The sequence below is a fragment of the Dermacentor variabilis genome, chromosome 3 (assembly GCF_050947875.1).
Source record: "Dermacentor variabilis isolate Ectoservices chromosome 3, ASM5094787v1, whole genome shotgun sequence".
NCBI lineage: Eukaryota > Metazoa > Arthropoda > Arachnida > Ixodida > Ixodidae > Dermacentor > Dermacentor variabilis.
In genome coordinates this window covers 34,599,634-34,621,353 of record NC_134570.1, presented here as the reverse complement: position 1 = coordinate 34,621,353, position 21,720 = coordinate 34,599,634, and the positions used below count along the sequence as shown (strand labels likewise).

At 48.4% G+C, this 21,720-nt stretch overlaps 1 protein-coding gene across 3 annotated transcripts in view; it reads right to left on the bottom strand.

Annotated features, from left to right (window-relative positions):
• The window catches only part of LOC142575396 (beta-hexosaminidase subunit alpha-like), a 42,811-nt gene extending 26,636 nt beyond the window's left edge, over positions 1 to 16,175 (bottom strand). The window contains exons 1-7 of one of the 3 annotated variants that reach the window (XR_012826635.1): positions 15,437 to 16,171; positions 11,146 to 11,458; positions 8,457 to 8,525; positions 8,321 to 8,370; positions 7,340 to 7,450; positions 6,030 to 6,128; positions 2,800 to 2,938 (exon numbers count right to left, since the gene is read on the bottom strand). Coding sequence is in view for 2 of the 3 variants with exons in the window: in XM_075684743.1 (XP_075540858.1) it covers positions 2,800 to 2,938; positions 6,030 to 6,128; positions 7,340 to 7,450; positions 8,321 to 8,370; positions 8,457 to 8,525; positions 11,146 to 11,458; positions 15,437 to 15,532 (877 nt within the window). In the remaining variant the exon portion in view is untranslated. Of the gene's footprint in view, positions 1 to 2,799; positions 2,939 to 6,029; positions 6,129 to 7,339; positions 7,451 to 8,320; positions 8,371 to 8,456; positions 8,526 to 11,145; positions 11,459 to 13,881; positions 14,299 to 15,436 lie in introns of those variants that run through there. The other 2 variants (XM_075684743.1, XM_075684742.1) reach the window with 2 other exon arrangements.
• Positions 16,176 to 21,720: the final 5,545 nt, after the last annotated feature.

Genomic DNA, 21,720 nt, shown 5'->3' with positions numbered 1-21,720 from the left:
CAATCTTCTACGCTGAATGCGACATCAGCGAGGTGCGCGGACGTGGTCACCGCATCATTCCGCTATTTTTTTTTTTTTTACAGCGAAGCTGTATATGGCTAGGTTTTGAAAATTCTTTCGCCCGTCTATGGAGTCGCATCAAGAGAGAAGTTTTCCCCGCACGAATATATAGTATATTGTGCCTCGTTTTCTTCTGATGTAGTCATCGCCCTATAGCGACTTTATCAGCAGTTGCACTTCGGACTGCTATGGGCAGGACGCGCGTAGTTCGCTCTGAAGTAGAAGAAGGTGGCCTCAAAGAGCGCCGACGTGAACAACAGCGCGAAGGAGCGCGATAGCTACGGGAAGCCGCTGCCATTGGAGGGTGCCGTTGGAGTAGCACGCCGTCAGGATATCTGAAAGAGCGCGCGGCAACTTGACATGGCATAGATTGATAGGCACGGTGCAAATGTATGGCACAATGGCAGTTGAACAGCAAGAACACTGTATAGGCAATCTACGGCGTCACAGTATCTTGATAACGGCTGACGCACCACTTCGTGGTGACAAGTTTCTGAAATTCCCGATGCTAGCAATTTCCGTAAACGGCAACACAGTGTTTAATGTGGATTGCGAATAGCGAGCCACGAGTCACAAGGTACCTCTGCGTTCTCTAGCAGTTGACCTACATTTACCACATCCTTGCCGATTGCTTACGTTTCCGAAACTATGTTGTAAGATGTAATAGTCTCAACTAAATCGTCCCACAATCTTCTACGCTGAATGCGACATCAGCGAGGTGCGCGGACGTGGTCACCGCATCATTCCGCTATTTTTTTTTTTTTTTACAGCGAAGCTGTATATGGCTAGGTTTTGAAAATTCTTTCGCCCGTCTATGGAGTCGCATCAAGAGAGAAGTTTTCCCCGCACGAATATATAGTATATTGTGCCTCGTTTTCTTCTGATGTAGTCATCGCCCTATAGCGACTTTATCAGCAGTTGCACTTCGGACTGCTATGGGCAGGACGCGCGTAGTTCGCTCTGAAGTAGAAGAAGGTGGCCTCAAAGAGCGCCGACGTGAACAACAGCGCGAAGGAGCGCGATAGCTACGGGAAGCCGCTGCCATCGAACGCGCAGCGGCCGACGGGTCGGGACCGTCGAGTAGCTGCTCTCTTACCGACGAAGACGTAGAGTCTGGAGCGCCGGCGGCAGCAGCAGCGAAAATATGTGCGGTGATGGCAGGCGAATACGACCGACGAGGAGCGAGCCGCGGATGCCAAGCGCAAGCGTTGTGCCCGCCATGACCCCGAGTACATTTAGTTGGAAAACGCAAGGCGTCAACGTGGTTACAATCCATCGGAACGTTTCCCCGGTCGACGGCGAGGTTCCAGCGGGAGTTCGTAGGCAACCCGTTTGGCGCCGCCTGTGTGGTGTGTGATTGAGTATGGTTTGCCGGGGACTTGACCACCATCGTTGTCACTGTCGTATGGACATAAACGGAAGATGCGGAGGCACAAGTCTTTTCCTCCACGACGTTTAGCATTTATAGGGGGGGGGGGGTGCTCCGGGACGGACTGTTACACGTAATCGTTGATGGTGGCAAACCGAGGCACTGCGCCTATCCCCAAAGCGTCACTACACGTTCCGCACACGCGCACTAGCTCCACATACACCGATTGCACACACTGCTGCAACGCCACCGTCGCACAATGACGCTGGTGCTGATCGCGCATGCCGCCGATGGCGGTCAAGTCCCCGGCAAACCACAGTCAATCAAACACCACACACGTGGCGCCAAGTTAGGTGTATGTGTCGTTAATAAACCAATATAGCAATGACTATATATATCAATATAATTATCCCGATAGTCACGCCAATACAGCTTCGCTGGTTATACTTCTTCACAGAGTGGAAGGGCACCAAGTTCTTTTTAAGGTTGTTTCAGAAAATAACCCATTTCACTGTTGTAACGATGAGACACCTGCGATATTTTCCAGTGCATAATGGCCGATACGAAAGCCCCAACTTCAGCACCCACGGTCTGAGAGGCAATAACGAGCCTTTTCCATAGGACGTGGTTCCGACAAAGTGAAGGCTTGGAAGACAAACGCCACGCGAATTCTCTGGCAGCAGTGGCATTCCGATGATGTGATCCTTCCTCCACTCCCCCCCTTCTTACTTATCTTTAATTATTATTACTTTTTTTCGTTCACCTGGTGTTCAGAGAAGGACGAGCTTTGTTAGTCGATGATCGCACCGCTCGGAACTCCGGTCGAACGACGGCGAACAATGCAGGCTTGTGTTTCACCCCATTCCGAGCATGCGAATTACCTTTCGATCCGGTCGATCTCCGAATACACTCAGGATGCGCCTCGAGCAGAGTAAAAGGTTTCAACGGAAAATGATCTCCGCTTTCACAAAATATAAAAATAAGAAAAAGAAATAAGCGCATTACACGCATTTAGACTCCGTTTAATTAATTGCAAGCAGGCGGAAAGGGAAATCATGGGGTTTTACGCGCCAGCACCCCGATCTTATTAAGAGGCACGCCGTAGTGGGGGACTCCGAAATAATTCCGGCCACCTCGGTTTCTTTAATTAACGCTCACTTTAATACAAGCACACGAGAGTTTCTTGCAATTCGTCGCCATCGAACCCGCGTCCCCAAACTCAGCAGCGCATGCGCCATATATATATATATATATATATATATACCACAGTGCCACTGCAGCGGACACGATCAGGCCGAGAAGCTTCACCAGTCTCGTGTAACAACAGGCCTTCGCGTCGAGAACGCGGGTCACAGCCGCGCTGTACTTACCGGGGAATATCTTTCCCAGGGCTTGCGTGTGTCCCGGAGTGTCGATCTCAGGGATGACGCGGATCCCACGCAGCCGAGCATACTCGACGAGGTCCTGGACGTCCTTGCGGCTGTACACGTGCCTCGGAGAGTACGCACTCTGCGTGGCGCGAAGCGGAAGGATTGCGTCATCAATTCGCGCGAGACTCGCTCGTAAAGCACGGTTACAAAGCAACAGCGTTTGGAGTTACGCTGTAAGTGTGAATAATTTAGCAAGTTCTCTAAAAGGGTTTGTGTTCCCCACACGCCTCCAACGCTCAAGAGCGAGCGAATTCGGGCTAGTTAGGACATAGGGGAAGGGAACTTGACAGAAATGTACGAACGTCCAGTGACATGCACATACAGCCACGTTAGATGTGAGCTCCTACACTGTGGCCGTGGTCGAACCGGCTCCAATACTTCGCGGCAACGCCGAAATGCGAAAATTTTGAGAACGCCGTTTCCCAATTAGTACTGGTGTATTCAACAGACTAATTTTGAGTGTGTCAATGGCACCGTGCATTCTTGGACCCCCTTCGACCCCTGGCACCGTGTCGCAGCTCATATTAAACGCGGCTGTACGACATGTACAAGCTTCCTGTGTTTTTGAACGCAATAAGCTTAGCTCCGAGAATTTTCATGTCTTTGAAAGAACAGCCACCGGGATTAATGTGCATTTCGCACCAATCACGCATTTGCCACACTTGTGGTGCTCCCTGTAAAGCATTGGCGAATTAAAAGTAAAACGGCGTACGTTTCTTCTCTTGCCGTACGGTGACGTTGAAGCAGAGGGATGACGATCAAGTGTCCTGGGGTGACGTTGGCGGCATAACGAAGTACGACGGCGTAACGCAAAGGACGTACGTGACAGTTTTCTTAGACTTCGCTAAAGCTTTCGATATCATCAATCATCACACTTTTCTTCAGAAAATTTTAGCACTGCGGTTACTGTGGGAAAATTTTGACTTTATTTTCTTCATAGTTAAAACATCTCGCACAATTCGTTGACATTAACCGACATCAATCTTCAGTAAAACCACTAACTTCAGGTGGCCCTCGAGGGAGCATTTTGGGCCCTTTCATTTTCATACTACACATTAATGAACTCTTGAATATTGATAATACGTCAAAGTAAATAATATGCGCCGACGACACGAGTTTATTCTCGTGGAATTCAAGTATCGTGTTGGCTGAAACAGCGAATAAGACGTTAGCACTTATTTCTATATACCTGGGCTCTCAAAAACGATTTAAAGATCAAGTTCAAAATACTAAAGCTTTAAAGTTGCACCCGCGCCAAAAATGTTTCCATCTTCCGCCCCTCATGATAGCTAACAATGAAGTAGAACATTTAAAACATTGGGAATGTGCTTTTCAGAAACCATGCCATGGAACGAATTACCTTTCCGGGAAGTTTCTCGTACGACTGGCTTTATGTACCGTCACTGTTCATCTCTTGCGGTGTCGGTAAATGTCTTATTATATAATTCTTTATATTCCTCGATAATGAATTAAGGCGCCTTAGTCTGGTCTAGGACAACGCTCGAAAACATAAACCGACGTCTTCGGCTGCAAAAACGATTCGTTCGTATAGCCTTAAAAGTTTCTCCTAACCCGCACACTTCGGAATTATTTAATAAATTCAACATTATCGGCGTGAAATCATTGCATATCTACAGACTTGCTAGACATTACAAATTTGACGCATCTAGGCACACCAATACATTATATAGCTTGGACTTCAAGCTATATGCTCGATGGCAGCGAAAACTGTCAGCGGAAACGCTGGAGTTAGGAATTACGGCAGAAGCCGCGAGCCAATTGACCTCCTTGCATCTGTCGCTTCAACGCGTACGAAACGTCGAAAGCACAGCGCATACGAAGCTACTGGCACTACGCGAACTCTGCAAACATCGCAGATCACTTTGAAGATGAGGCCCACGCGGGCGCGCACTTTAGGCGCGTTCGCAGACCGCTTTCAAGACACGAGCGCAGGCAATGCGTCCCTACGGCATCCGCCAAAGGCGTCTACGACAGCGTTCACGTGGCCAACGCCGTAGTAGACGCCGCGGTTGTGTCCCCTCTGTACGGAGCGGCGGGCGAGGAGGACATCGAGGCCCCCTAGCAGCTGCCGGAGAAGAACGCCCCTCCTCCCTCACCTGACCCCCCTGCCTCGCAAGCCACAGGAGAGGGCACACATCCGGGCCGCGTTCCTTGCTTGCGCAAGCGAGATTGAACCGCGTTTGCTGGCTCATCCTCGCGCGCTTTCACTCATACGGAACCTCACGGTGACGGGTCTCCTACGGCGACGGCAGAAATGCGCCTGGACTGTCAATAAAAAAAAATACGCGTGGCTCTGTTATCGCACACACCAGAGACCGGCTGAGCTGGGGGAAGTTAAGGCTTCAGAAAAATCCATGCCGTCTTCCTCTGTGGGGGGTTTCGGTTGGTACGGCGCCATGTGTCCCCACTGCGCCGCTCTTTCTCCCTCGCTAGTCTCCACCCACCCTCGCCGCGTCGCTATGCTACGCAATGCTATTTTTATACTATACTTTCTCTCTCTCTCTCAGCTCTCTCTCCTCCAGCTCGGCGAAGCTGCGGACGTCAAGAGAAAGCCAGCGAGGGTCTTAACAGCTCCACTGTAAAATTCACCTACGATTACGATACTCCCGGATGCGAAATGTGAGCGCAGCTGTAAGTGCGTTTTCATTTCGCGATATATTGACTGGGACGGATAATCTGTCTCGTACGGCACGTTGCAAACGGAGCGAAGCGTGGCGCAACGGCTTCCCTAGTCGGGAGATCGCGAGATGCGGCGCGTGGGTGAGGCGTGGGTGCGATTCACAGCAGCCGCCGCGGACAGACCTCCGCTCATGCAGCGCTTTGTTTCCATAGAGACGACGCGCACTATACTCTGTAGCCACCGCGGCCGCAAAGCCCGTCTTGCGTGGCACTACGCTTTCCTTCTCACGCTTTCGCCATACCCTCCTCTTCCGCTTTCTGTCTCACGGTTCCGCTGCCCCTCCTCCCCGGCTTTCCTCCTCGCGCTCTCTTCTCTATCGCCGTCTTTCATCTTCCGCTGCGCTCCGCCTTCATTTTTATCTTTCGCTGTGCTCGTTCGCTCGGTTACAAGGGACAACGCCGACGCTCGCCGCAGGAATGGGCGCCTAAGGGCTGCGCTCTCAAGAACAGCAGGAGCGAGAATGACGTACCTGCGTCAAGTTTGGGTACGTCGCCATTTCCAGCGGCCACGACTGGTCGTCGACAAGGTGCCAGTGGAAGACGTTGAATTTGTTGTAGGTCATGGCGTCCTGCGATCAAAAAATAAGTCGCCGTTACGTCCCAAAGGTGAAACATCGATTGCGATAACAAATTAGTGCACAGCTATACGAAGTAAGTGTAGTAGTTTTATCGGCAGCATAAACTTGGAAGCATTCGCTTACTAACTGAATTAAAAACATGGTGTCAGGGCGCACAAGCAAACACTCGAGGAGCACGGACACTCGTAGTCAAAATGCTGGTGTGAGCAAGCCTGGCAGCAGCAGCGAGCCAAGTGACCTTCTAGCGGTCTACCTTCGTGCGGTCTACCGACCTTCGTACGGCGCGTTTTCTCCCCGCTTTCTCCCTTCGCGCGCGCCAAATTGAGCTGTGGTACAGCATAGGACGCTCGGCGACGGTGCTATTGGCGTTAAACTTTATAACGAACATCACGGCGACGCCGGCAGCAACGGCAAAATTGCGCCCTCAGTGTCCATATAATTGCTATCGCAATAATTAACAAGCAAGGTGTCAGCGCGCACAGGCAAACACGAAGACATTACTATCGACGACCGCGTACACGCTGTCAAAATGATGGCGTGAGGAAGCGCGGCACCAGCAGCGAGTGAAGCGACCTTCGTGCTGTAACGCTTCAGCGCAAATAGTGACGAGAACACCTGCGCAAGCAAACCTATAGTATACAAGCCGTCGGCCCACCCAGACTCTGCCCCCAATGCAGATCGCTTTCTCCCCTTACCTCCCTTCCCACCTGTTCTGTGCGCGCGACGTAAGACGGCGCGCTTCCTCCCCGCTTTCCCCCCTTTCCGCGGACGAACAACGCCGCCCCCTCCTTTCCTCCAATCCCTCCACGGCGTTTGACAGATTGAGCCGCGATCGCCGGTTCCTCTCGCGCGCTTTCACTCCCACACACAGCGTACGGCGCGCGGCCACTTTGTTATCGCCCTTGGACTTTATATGGAACATCACGGTGACGCCGACGGCAAAAATGCGCCTGGAGTGTCCATATAATTGCTATCGTAATGAAAAGCGATCGTACGTATTTCAACCAAGAGCGAACGACCCTGTACAGCATTTCTATATATCGGCCATGCACGTATTAAATGACGAGTAGCAGGATGCAGAAAACCGAGACGACAACACTATAACAGCTGAAACTGTTGCGACTTCCTGCGGAACCTGTTCAACAGTTGAAAACCGCGGTTAAATATCTGAGAAATTATATACAGTGTTCGGATGGACGTACCAAGTTTTGCTTGAGAACCTTCATAGGTTGAAAGTGCCTCGAAGAATCGAGCAGCAGACCTCTGTATGAAAATCTGGGAAAATCATCGATGACGCTGACGTTGATAAGAAACTGCAAAAGAAAGCAAAGAAAATGACAGCGAGAATTAAATAATAATAATAATAATAATAATAATAATAGTAATAATAATAATAATAATAATAATAATAATAATAATTTTTTATTACCACGTACCTTTACAACGTACCTAAGTGTAGGTTCGTGGCTACAAGCTTTCTACGAGTCGTTTGTTAGTGCGAGGGCGCATTGAGCGCAGCTTCTAAAGCGTGTGCTACCAATAAGCGTAACATTTCTTACGATGTTTTACACCAGGAAAATTGCGTAACAAAGTCGCGTTCAGCAAAACTGCATACTGACGATGATAACAATCAGCATGAGTGATATTATTTCTGATTGTCAGGGGCATAACTATCGTATCAGCAATAAAGGGTATGCAATCGGTGATGCAGCATGTCTGGTAGTTTTCAAGATACTGTAGAGTCGATACAACGGACGCCTCCACAATATGACCTGTATAACGAAGAAATAATTGTGTCCCGGTTCTATCTTAAGCGGTGCGACGCGCAACGTTTACAGCGAAGTTACCTGTATAACGAACGACTTCGGGGACCCTAAGCACTTCGTTATAAAAACATTCATAAGGCGATTGCATTTTTTGCTCTCTTCGAAATACGGGACACAAAGTTGAGGGAGGAAGTCCTCTCGACGTGCAAAAGAACGCAAAATGCCTATACATTTGATTTTGGGTTTTTGAGTACGCTAAGTGGCCTGGGCGAAGTACTCCTAAAACTCCCTATAGTGTTCTTTCTGAGCGTGTTTGTGAAGCCCACATCGAGCATTTTGCTTTTCATTATAGACAATGACGCTTAGCCTAAATATGGGCATTTAATACGCTATTACAAGTTCTCGCAGTTCTCTTACCGCTTTGCTGACAGGATCTTGGTGAACGAGCTGAGAAAATGTTTCAAGTCCTGAAAAGACAAGGAACGCAACTTGTGATTACTCTGTCGAATATTTTGCACGCTATGTTTGTGGGGCAAGAAAAAATTCCACTCACCGCGCAAAGCGCCCCACACGGTTTGAGACGTAAGCATTGCATCACCCTGCTCGGGTATGTTGAGTGTGTCTTCAAAAAGAAAAGAACGCTGTTATACCTGTCAAGTTACTCAAGTATACAGCTGCATCATACGGGCACTGCCGCATAGAGGCCCATAGGGTATAGAGAATCCAAGCAGTACAACACTTCTCAGCGTCAGTGAAGCCTTCAGCCACTTACAAACGTTTACAGAACATGCTACGGGAAGATAGAGAGGAAGGTAATCAAAAAGTATAGACCTTATTATGTTTACACAAGCCGCTAATAGACGTATGTCTCGAGCAGCGTCAGCTGAGAGCAATCACCTAAAGACGCGCAGGACTTTCCAAATGAAATTCTCAGCTCAAATACTGGAGTATCCACAGATATCACTTAGGAACTGTAAGTTAGTGGAAAGTTGCATGAAAACCGTTACTAACTTGGAGAAGATCGTTTGTTTCTACAGCTTCCAGCTCTATTCATGCCAAGGTTCATTAGCTCTAGTCATCAATCGCGGTTTCTAGGATTTGACGCCACATTAATGCGAAACTGGGGCCAGCAATTTTTTTTCTTCAGCTGCAGTACTGTTGTTCGCACCTTCTGTATACAATGCGCGGACGATAGGTGAAGGCATGAACCAAAATTTCTCGTAAACTGTTTCAGTTCAGCTCATATTTTCGAAAAGCTCTTGAAGTTCTCTTTGTCTATGTCCCGTACCACCATTGCCAAGTCACTGTACTGTTTTAAAGCTGAAAGCTCCTTCTCCGAGGTAAGCCGCTGCTTGAGAAGTGGCCTAATAAAAGGCGCTGTAAGTGTAAGCTGTACTCCATTCGTTTCATATTTCTACCCCCCCCCCCCCTACACACACACAGAATGCCGACTTCTAATCGCCATTGGCCCTGTCAAAGGAATAGCCTTTCCTGGTTCGATCTCTTCAATATGACTGAGGCACATCGAGTTGATATATTTGGAACTCTGCGACAAGATTAAACTCCACTCTTTTTTCTTTTATTTTTATGTTCCTGCTGCTGCATGGTTGTAATTGCACTCGCTCATTCAGACGCGGTGTGCTAAGCTCGCACATATAAAAAATTATTACATTCCTCTTTCTTTATGTCGTTTTCTCTCTGTCTAAAAAATTTTAATGATTTCTGCTTCCCTTTGCAACAGGAAAAAGAAGAAAACCAGCAAATAGAGACAACCACTCCTCATATGTGCAGTTGTGACATGTTTGATGTGACATGTGCACATGTGAGGAGTGGTTGTCTCTATTTGCTGGTGACATTTTTGCCTCCACAAGAACAGCTCAACTTTTTTACAACGACAGAATAAAGAGGAAGCTGTAATTCATATGTAATTGAATGCAACTGGAAAAGCATACACTTGAGAACAAAAAGTACCTACAGCTAGTTTTTTGCATACTTCTTTTTTTTTTCGATTCCCGAAGTTTCGCTGTCGTTACATTTCTGCACTAATGTGTTTGTATTTATCATTCGTAATAAGGTTCCCACTTCAGAGATATCCCTATAAGCGTAGTCAGACTGTACGGGCAGGCTCAAGAGTTTACCGAATATGGGATCAGAAAGGAGGCAGAATATTTCCTGGCCACGCAGCCTGCATTTCAAGTGTGCTACATGCACTATATAATGTACGCGACCAACTGTTTTAATGGCTGCAAGCTAAAACTGGGCTGGCATTCCACTTTTCTTGCGAAACCCACAGCCCGTAATTTTTTTTAACCTGCCTGTATGTTCTACTACCAGAAACAATAGAGTTCCATGACCATTCCTCAAAAAATTATCCTGCATTCTGTTTGACGATATAATCGTACCAGAAGTCACTAGATTACCTGGCTCGTTTCGCTACTCCGGTTTGAGAGCGCCGCTGAAACATGATTCCCAAGTTCCGTTTCCTGCCGCGAACTCCGCACTAATTGCGCCTCCCTCGTTAACACGCGGCACGCAGCGAGAGAGTGATCACGTGCGGCTCGGTCTCGGAGACTGGGAACGCGCGCGTGATCTGAGAAGCCGTGCCGTGCGTGACCCGCGTCCGTTGTCCGTCGCGTGGTGGTGCGAGCTACGGCATTTGCCCGTAGGCGTCTCGAAAGGCAGCAGGAAAGGGTCGGGTCCCAGGCAGCGCATTATATCGGACCGATGTCGGTTTTGAGTTGGTGGCGGCTGGGACTATATAAGACCCACAGCTGCCTTGCTAATGTCAGCGTTGGCTATGCCATTGTACGAGAGATATTCAACTCTAGCCCGATCCTGCAGCCGCTGAATGCCCTATGTGTCCCATCGCGGGCTTGGTTTACCATTAGTCAGCCAGCATGAGCTGCGCATTCTCTTTTTATTATTCTTTTTTTTTTTGCGCAGTGGCCCGCAACATCCGCTCAGGTACAATGGAATCGCTACATTGTGTTCCCGTTCGCGTCACCTGACCGAGATGTATTGTAGCATACAATGACAAGTCAGCGCTGGTAGCTAATTTATATACGCCGGCCATTCTTTATTGTCTGCCGGAGCACTTTATCCGGAATGTTGCTCAATCCGGTTGAAGTGAGCGAGATACACACCACTGTATTTTCTTTTCTTTTTTTCTGTGTATGTGTTTGCAACGCGCGGCGCGTAGGTTAGCGTAATCTACGAGCTTCGATCAGTGTGCGCACGCTTACAGCTCTCGTCCTCCTTGTGCTGTGGGTAGCCACAGTGTTCCTGTCCTTGGTAGTGGGCCACTTCGACCCTGAGCGCGGGCAGGACTCCGTGATCGACGACGGCCGAGATGCCCTCTCCTCCTGCCGATCCTCTTCGGGTGTCGCCGAGGAAGGCGAGTTTGCGGTATCGAGCCAGAGCCTTGGCCACCACGTCGCACGAGTCGGCAGCTGCCGAGCTCAGTGCAAACGTGTCCGGGTCCAGGCTCCGCTGTAACGGCCACGACTGCCATCGTTGGGGCGCGGGCCACGGGGAGCCCGGCGGAGGCCGCTTGCCCTGGTAGCGGAGAAACCGAGTCAACGTCGTTTGACGCAACAAAGGAAGCAGAAATGGCAGTCGCCATCGTGCACCGACGTGTACGGAAACACGGGCGTCACGCCAGAAGTCATTCGTAAACGACTTGACGCAATGAATTATCGCTGATTGAGTCTCGTGAAAATCTTCGATTGGTCATCCCGCACTGCCCAGGACTTCTCAAGACGCCAATGTGCAGTGGCGTATGCAGAGAGAGAGACAGAGAGAGAGAGAGTTAATAAAAGATGTGCTCGGTTGGATACCCTACGCTTGGGGAGGTGGAATGGGGGAACTTCTCAGACGGTCCTGGGCCTTGCGGGAAGGCATATCGAAAAGGCCCACTGCTGGGCGAGTCGTTTCGACAACGGCGTTATTTCCAGTGCAAATGCAGCAAGATCGAGTGCAGATTGCTGTTTTGTCTATACTTTTTCGTTCGTCTCACCTTTGCGCTGGAAATAGCACTATGCTCATCATAAAGCATGACACCACTAAATTGTTTTCTTCTGTTGCTTGTTAAAGATTGGGAGACATATTTAACTGCGGAAACAAAATAACCGTTTTGCTCAAGACGCCCACCTGACCTACTAAGCGGCAGAAGGGAAGCCATCAATGATTCCTAGGTGGTCCGAGTATTGTCCAAGTCCGACACTGATTATCATCGGTAATGTGACGAGAGCCACTGTATTCAGCATGACATTGACGATTTCTTTTATTACCTTCAACATATGGACAACACACAAGACATCATGTGTTTCATTATGTTCGCCGTCTCTTCAAACCTATGCGACGAAACTAAAATATCTTGAATAATTTACCACCATAAATTAAAAAAAAAATGCATATGTGGTACATCAATGACGAACTGCGGTAACACCACATGCGGCTTTCTTGTGCAGGGCTTATCTGCCATCCCGCTTGACCACAGAAGTGGTTATAAGCAGCTACTACTGCTTCGAGGCGGTCACTTGTAACCTGACCTTACCAGTTGTTCACCGGCAGCTGCAGGCTGCTGCTGTTCGGTTACTTTGCCGTACAATAAAGGCATGGCATCCTACGGTCTGACTTCCCTGACGCTGTGTGCATCAACTACGACAGTATATCACAGGGCACGCCTGGTTTGAATTTCAAAACAGGTGAACGCAACCTGCTTCGCCTTGCATGGTGTACACGCAGTGGGGCGTAGACGCGTGAGAGCGCTTGCGGTTGCGCGCACATGTGACTGCCTCATCAAGGGGAGCGCTTACAGCTCCTAGGCTGTTAGTCATAACTATTATGTGTGGATTACACGTTAATAATGTGTGGGCTTCTTTTTTCGTCCGTTCATTTTTACTTCGTTGTCGCCCCTAGTGCAAGTTTCTTTCGGTGATACAGACATTTCCCATTTCTACAGCAGAATTCTGTTCAAACAGACTGCGGGTTTAGCCCGAGATGAGACGTAATACGCTAATCTTTGAGTAGCAAAACTGTGCGACACACAAAAAAAGTACAGTGCACTTCCGAAAACCGCCGTTGACTTTCAGAAACTACACTCGCTCTCTTCCACGATGCAACCAGGCGATGGCTGCTCCACCATGCGCCAAATCACGCACCACCGCCAGCTGCACTTTGCTCCTCGATGAGGCAGGACGTGTGCCGAGTGAGCTGCTGAACAACACTTTGCAATGTGGTGAACGCGGTTTAAATAACGGATCACGGGAACCTCAAAGAGGTGCGACGTAGTGCTAACCCATTGCTCTAGCATTATATATATATATATATATATATATATATATATATATATATCGATTAAGTTTAGTTCTGTCACAATCGTGGCATAACAGTATCTTTCACAGATCATAGAGTATTGTTACCAAAGTGAATCTGTGGCCTTCAGTGGATATCTTTGTAATATGCGGCAACATCGATCGCCTCTAAAGAGAATCAGGGACGTGGTTTCCCGTTCCGAACCGGCACCATTGAAAAGCACCGGAAACGCGTGAAAGGGGTTCACCGTAACCATTGAAAAGCACCGGAAACGCGTGAAAGGGGTTCACCGTAGGCGGCGTCCTCCAAGTCAAACGGAAGCCATACGGAAGGTCATATATACTGCGGGTTATTGGGTGAAAGCTACGCGCGAAAGCTAAGCGAATGTATCAGCTCATTTCTCTCTCTCTCTCTCTTTTCTTTTCTTTTTCCGGAATAAATTTCCATTTGATGCATATACTTTTGGCGTCGAAGCGCTTATTAAGAGGCGGTTGCATTCGTATGCTGCGGAGAGGCCAGCGCGACTGCTCATTCCTATAGAGGGAGGCGATTAACGGTAATCGTTAACGGCCTGATTCTTCCAATTCAAGAGCACACGAACCCAAATATCAACCGGACGTTCGCCAAAGCGAGAGCGTGCGCTCACCCCTTTCAACACTCACCGGAAGCGGCAGGCGAACTGCTATGTAGGTTATGAAAGCGTAGGCCAGTAACACCGGCGCCAGAAGCAGCACGATCTTGAGAAGCGACGAAGTCATTGCGCTTCTAGTTCGGGGCCCACTCGCTGTACGAGCTCGAAACGCGTGGTTTCCAAACACGGTGAGTATAAATGACGCCGAAACAGGACGCCGACGTCATCTCGCAACTCGTTAGTGGGCTATGACAGGGACCGAGCATCTGGTCCCGTTGCCCCGGGCTGTGCGCCGATGTGGGTCAGTTGACAAGCAGGCGAGGGCGCGAGGCGTCGGTTAACGTGCAGCCAAATACCTGGCATCCCGAAGTCAAAATACTGGTAGATCAGAGGCACGGAGAAAGTGATCGGAGGAATATCGCTTTGCTGTATTCGGAAAGCGAAAGTGAGCCTAGATTGCACAGAGACCGGTCGTTAGGAAACCGAGCGCGAGAACTCAGAATACGTACGTACAACTCGCTGAGCCTATATACTTCTGTCCTATTATACTTTGCAGTGGGACCAAAGCAAGGTATTGTTCCCACTCGTTGCGTTCAGAAAACGATTGTTCTGTGCAGTTGCAGCCCTGTTTCTTTCTTTATTCTTTTTCTGCAGCAGCACACGTACTTGAGCTTGTCTATATCTACAAACTTTTAACACAACCACTTCGTACATGTAGCGAAAGCTGACGTATGGAAAAACATACCTTGCTCGCACACTACAACCCGCTCCCTCCCTTACCCCCCACCTCAGCCTATCCTCTTCTCTCAGTGTGGTCGACCCTGAAAGTCACAGTTCTTTCCTAACAGCTCTTACAACAAAAAAATGCCACCACCTCAAAGCCTATTATTCTTTTGTTTAATTCTGATTATAGGAACGCTATCATTTTTCTAAGGACCATGATTCTCTATCACTGAACGTAATACACGAGCCTTCTTTCTTTCTTTCTTTCTTTCTTTCTTTCTTTCTTTCTTTCTCTCCCTCTTTCTTTATCGCTCTCTTTATTTTTCTTATGCCCTTTCTATTCCCCGCTTAGAAATTAAGCAATGCGCAACCCATGAGGTGTCCTCGTAACGGCAAATGAGTAACGTGCATGGTCCATTATATGCGTTCTCCCGAACTTCACAAATTTTTGCTGGTACTGATGATGCTTCTCTATGACTTGCGTTGACAAAGAATTAAAGAAAGAAGAATGTGAATGGGTGGACAGAGCACTTTAGCGTGCCTTTTTACTCATTCACAGTTTCTTAAGACTGGCATCAAGCGCGATGTCTCTTTAATTTATTATAGCAGAGAAAACTATTGTTTCTCACTTTCCAACAAAAACAGTTTAGCTGGTTTTATGCAAAACTGAGAAAATGGTAAACTCGAAGAAGTGAACCAGAAAGAAAGAAAAATACGCAGCGGCGTGACCACTGTACATACTATAACACCTGAAGCATCGAACCCCACCACAATAGTTCTTCCAATGCAAAAGCACACGGACCCAATTATCAACCGGACGTTCGCAAAAGCGAGAGCGTGCGCTCACCCCTTTCAACACTCACCGGAAGCGGCAGGCGAACTTCTATGTAGGTTATGAAAGCGTAGGCCAGTAACACCGGCGCCAGAAGCAGCACGATCTTGAGAAGCGATGAAGTCATTGCGCTCCTCGTTCGGGGCCCACTCGCTGTACTAGTTCGAAACGCGTGGTTTCAAAACACGGTGAGTAAAATTAAAACTCGTCCAGAACGCAGTCAACGGGGAGGCCCGCGATCTCCAACAGCTGACTGGATGACAATCCACTCAGACGTATGTGGCTGAACGCTCGCTCGCTCGCTTGCGTCGCTCAGACGACGAGATCGCGACGAGCTGCTCGCTGCTGCGTCGACGGGGCCGGCTAAGCCGATCTGTCCGGGGCGGCAGGTCGGTCGCGCTGGTTGTTGTCGCCGACTCGCTATACAGAGTCCCGCCGATTGTAAACCAGTTTGACTCTCGTCGCCCGACCTCCGCTTATTCCTGCGGCGATCCGGGGCTCGTCGAACGACTCGCCGGTGCAAGGCGTGCAGCGCCGAGCAAAGCTCGCGCGATGGCCGGAAAGCTTTCTTCGCAAGCCGGTCGGTTCGTGATTGAAGAGAAAAGAAACAGAAACTGCTGCGACGTGAGAACACACGCCGTCGAACATGGGACTGAAAGAAACCCTTAAAAAAAAAAAAACGCAGGACGAAGAGCTGATATGTGGGAGTCACGAGAACAGCGAGGCAGCGAGGCGGCTATAAAAAAGACGAGTCGGAGCCATGAAAACGCTTACACAGGGGAACCTTGGATGAGACTATCGCGCCGCGGAGGCAGATAACGCAGCTCGAGGAGACATGGCTTACAAAACGACCCCCTCCACTGCACGCCAGTGCGCGCGAACATCAGGCAATGCAAAACGTTGGCGGACTCGAAGGCACTGACGACGTAGGCAACAATAATTATTAAAAGCGCGCTCTGGTTCACGCCAACAAAACAGTGATCGGCTTACAAATGTCAAATGTGAAACAAACAGTATTCGCAGACACAAACGCACTAGACACCGGGACGACACTACTTAGAGCCCAATCCATTTGGTCTCCCGAACCACAACAAGCCGTAGAACTCGACCTATATGTTAAAACTGTCACTAAAGAAATTATAAGCCAATCCAAGACACCTAAGCGACCTAAAAACATAACTTCCTCAGAGGGTCGTATCATTTCAAATCTTAGTTGTCAAAACGACATTGGCAATAAGGAAGCAGATAAGGGTGGAAGTGTAGTTATTTGTCCAATAGATAAGTACAAGCACGAGGCTTACAGACAGCTAGACAACCCTTAGCATCGCCGTAAGCTAGACAACGATACGGCCTTACCGTACACACTGACAATTACTAACAGGCACCGGCCAATTCATCAGCCAAAATTACTTTTGGCTGATGAATTGATAACACTGCCCGAACTCAAGTTTCTTAAACCAAGCAACAAAACTGCAAGGCGCTTCTACCACCTTCTGAAAATTCATGAAATTCCACTCACTGAGCTATACACCGCTAACATCCCAGGCCGTCCCATAGTATCAAACAACAAAACCCGGAAAGAGAGCCTCTCCCAATTTCTTAACCACGTCCTCGTTGACTTTCCCAAAACATTTCCGCATTTGTACAACATGCACCCCACCTATTAAGAATTATGGACGACATTAGCACTACAGGCACACTACCGCAAAACTTAGCACACTAGGCACACTAGCGCAAAAGCACACTACCGCAAAGGACACTACACGCCATGGCCCTATACACCAACGTTCCAATAACTGATGGTTTATCTTCGATAAAAGAAACGCTGTCCAAACACAATGCACAACACTTTATTGCAGTCTATAGGTCTCTTCTTGAATTAGTTCTAACATATAATTACTTCGACTTTGAGGAGAATTGCTACCTACAAATGCAAGGGACAAGCATGGGTACACCTTTTGCACCAACCTACGCGAACGTATTTACGGAGAGTCTAAAAACAACTTTCTTATCTTACTGCATAGACAAGCCTCACACATACGTACGGTACATAGACAACATATTTATAATATGGGGACAGGGTCAGGACAGTCTAGATAAATTCTTTTCATCCAACAATAAAATTCACGTAGGAATCTTCAAGTGAGCGCATAAACTTTCTGTACACAACAATATATATTGACAATAGGACACTAAAGAGAACGCTCTATAGGAAACCTTTTGATAAACAACAGTACCTAGACTATACGAGCCACCATCCCTGACATTGGAAACAAGGAATTTTTAAAGGTCAAGCCACACGACTACGTCGCATTTGTGTTGGAAACTATGACTGCATAGATAGACGCAATGCCCTGCAGCCTTTCCTCACTGATTACTTTGTTTGCGTATCGCACTCTGTGGACCTTTCAGCAGGTTGTTTTCTCTTTTTAAAGAGAACTCCTTGTTCTGATCTTATCCTGATCTTCGACAGCAAAAGCCACTTCAAAAGTTGCGATTTCCATTTACATGGTATACTAAATGGCGTGTAGTTAATGTTTATGCTTTCAGTGATGAAGCTAATGGAATTAAGATTTTTGAAGCTATGCTTAACCTTGCTAGATTGCGATCGCTCTGTCTTTCTCGTGGGAAACTTCAGTTGTGTATGCAATCCATCTGACCACGCTGATTCAATTCGTACGGGAATAGGAGGGCTGAAGTACTAACACACATCACGGATAAGAGTTTTGAGGTATTAGTTCTGCGGAAACCCGCAAGGTGGAGAGAAGTAATTAGTAAATGGAAAATCAGACATGCACACGTTCGAAGCAATTGCTGCAAGGGAAACCCATACGGGTTCCTCGAAAGAAAAGCCTCGCAGTTGAAGAAAAATTCATCCTGGTCCGGGACTCGAACCCGGTACCACCGCCTTTCCGGGGCAGCCGCTCTAAGGTAAGTATACCTGGTAGCGAAGCTTCCATAGGAGCCCACACGTTCAAAACATCGCGGTTCTTCGATGGTTCATGGGACTTAGCGCCATCTGTATGTGGAGGCCATGAAGCCAACCTTAAAGCGTTAGAGAAAATAGGACTTGGTAACAAAATATATATCTGGGTTCGTAGCTATCTACAGATGCGATCATTCTACGTGCTCACCGGGGATGGCCTGACACCCCAGTATTACAGTAGCCGCGGAGTCCCTCAGGGCGTAGTACTAAGCCCAATGCTTTTTAATCTAGCCCGCATTGGACTACTCGAGGACCTGTCAAGTACCGTTCGACTCTCTATCTACGCTGACGACATCTGTATCTGTATCTGTAGCTTCAGCTTCGCGCTCTGCTTCGGAAGGTGGCCTCATCTACCTTCGTAAACAAGGTCTGGAGGTGACGTGGGAAAAGTGCGCAATGGTGGCGTTCATCCGGAAGCCAATGTATGCATATGCATCAATCAGCGGACAAGTGATATCGTCCAACAGAAGTCATAGGCTCTTGGGTGTTGTGATTGACAGAGACTTGTCCTGGACTCCTCACGTGAGCCGCGTCTAAAAGCGACTGATTGCTATATGTCATATTGTCACGTGGTAGGGACGGTGAAAAAAGCAAAACTGTGAATGGTGAAACTAGCGTCTTATTGGACGAGCTTGTGCCCACAAAAGCAAGTTACACTTAAAGCACAACGATAGCGGCGAATACAGTCGGCGATCGTCAGAAATCTGATCAGCGGGTCAAGCGCGTCGTCTTTTTATACATCCGTCGTTGAACGTTCCAGAGTAATCGCTGGGACCCACGTGTCTTCCACAAAGTTCTACGCCATTTGCGTCGTGCATACATGAAATCAGATTACACAAGTTTCAGCGACAGACAGCGGATGGAACAATCGATAACATTCCAGAAACTTCCGATACATGCAGGTGCGTCCTGCGCTGTGCGATAATTAACATTTGTTAGGCGGTGAAACGTGGTCACCCGATAAAGATAAACAAGTACACGTGTCAATACCCCCCTCTTAAATAGCATCGTCCCGATGCTACAAACACAAGAGAACGAAACACAAAAGGACACTTATTAAACAAAAGTAACAAAACAACGAAAAGAAAGAAAAAAAGTCCAAAGGTCAGCTACGCAAAGTTCCAAAGTTCATTAGCGCTGCTAGAACGGCTTGAGTCGCACAACGTGGACTATTTTAGGTCGTGAGCGGCGCCGCTGTGATAGCGAAATGCCATCTGGCACGACCTCAAAGTCCAGTGCGCCAATGCGTCGGATGATCTTGTAAGGCCCGAAATAGCGGCGTAAAAGCTTCTCGCTAAGTCCTCGTCAGTGAATTGGGGTCCAAGCCTAAACATGGTCTTAGGTCTGGTACCCGTCGTAGCGTCGTCAAAGGTTGTAGTGTCGGCTGTCGATTCTATGCTGGTTCTTGATCCGCAGGTGGGCAAGATGTCGGGCTTCTTCGGCGCGCTGGAGATGATATGTGGCGACGTCAAGATTCTCTTCGTCGGTGATGTGCGGCAGCATGGTGTCGAGAGTCGTCGTCGTGTTTCTGCCGTAAACCAGCTTACATGGCGTGATCTGGACTGTTTCTTGCACCGCCGTGTTGTAAGCGAAGGTTACGTACGGCGTAAATATATATAGCTGCTAAACTATATATAGATCTCGTGCGGGGATACTGGCAAGTTCCCCTTTCAGAAAGTACCAGCCGCTATGCCGCATTTATCTCACCTGTAGGCACTTTTCGCCCTCTCGCCCTCTCGCCCTCAGCTTCGGGCTGAAGAACGCGCCCTTTCGCTTCTCTAAGTTAATGGATGTTCTCCTAAAAGACTTGCAGGGGTTCGCCTTGCCCTATCTTGATGATGTAGCAATTTTTTCGGACAGCTGGAAACAGCAAGTATCGCACCTCAAACTGGTGTTCTCACGGTTGAGGAAAGCCGGCTTAACGATGAAAGCGGAAAAGTATAGGTTTGGCTGCTCGCAGGTTACTTATCTGGGCCATGTTGTCGGTCAGGGCACGAGACGGCCGTCCGAGCTAAAATCAGCTACGATTGGAGGTTTTTCACAGCCGCGCACGAAAACAAACATTCGTGCATTTTGGGACTTGTCGGTTACTATCAACGATACATTCCGAATTACTCGCAAATAGAAAGTCCTTTAGCGGACGCCCTCCGAACGGGAGCACCGAATAGCGCGCACTGGAATAAGGACAAAGAGAACGCTTTCCAAGGTTTGAAAACGCTATTGGTTTCTCGTCCTGTGCTTCGCGCTCCAGACTACACAAAGGAATTCATAGTTCAGTGTCACGCAAGCGACAGGAGTATGGGCGTGGTACTTAGTCAGATCGGCGACGATAGTGAGGAACATCCTATCCTCTATGCCAACCATAAACTAACTGTAAGAGAGGAAGCCTACAGCGCTTCAGAGAAAGAATGTGCTTGTTTAGTTTGGGCAGCCCAGAAGTTGTCGTGTTACTTGTACGGAGCGAGGTTCATCTTCGAGACCGACCACTGTCCTCTGACACGGCTCAATAAAATGTCACACAAAATTGGCCGCTTGCTCCAATCAAGCCTCACTCTCCAAGAGTACAACTTCTCCGTTAGATATGAGAAAGGAAAGTTGCATAGCAATGCGGATGCTTTAAGCAGGCTAATTTGAATTCTGCGTTTAGGGATCCCACCTAAATTTTGGGGTTCGTATAGTTAATTTTGTTACGCCAAGAAGATCCCCTCTCTTTTAGCAGGACTCCATCCATGATTGCTGAATTTGTCAGCACGAAATTCCTTCAAAAATTGGCGTAGCGAAGCGCAGCATTGGTTGTTTCTGCAATTATGTTTTCTTTGAAGCCTAGCGGGTCTAAAGTGAGATCCAAGATACCTGATCTCGGCGCAGAGCCGTGTTGTTGGGTTCGCTTTGCAGTTGCCTGTCCTTGTTGGATGTTTTGGGGTGGTGTCATCATTTCACAGCTGGTCGCTGCAAGCCAAGCCCCCCTGCCCCCTTGTTGCCACCAACCATTCTCTTCCTGTCCAGCGCTTATCAGCATTGGCCATTCGAGATTTTCCGGGCCATGGAAGAGCTGTTACGATCGGCCTGCAGGGGTACCGACCTGCAAAATTTTCCCGACCAGCTGCGACGACTCGCTTTGTAAAAACAACAATGCGCCGCCTCAACAGCCCGTCGGCGCCGGCATGTCTAGCCGCGTTCGGCGAACCGTTTATTATTGGTCGATTCGCTGTCGCCTTCACGGTTTGCTTGGAGCGTGGGAACTCCTGGAAGGGGATGTTTTGCGGTGCTTTCCCACGGGCCCCAGAAATCGTCACAGCCTATGGACCGACTTGGCGGCCACTGACTGC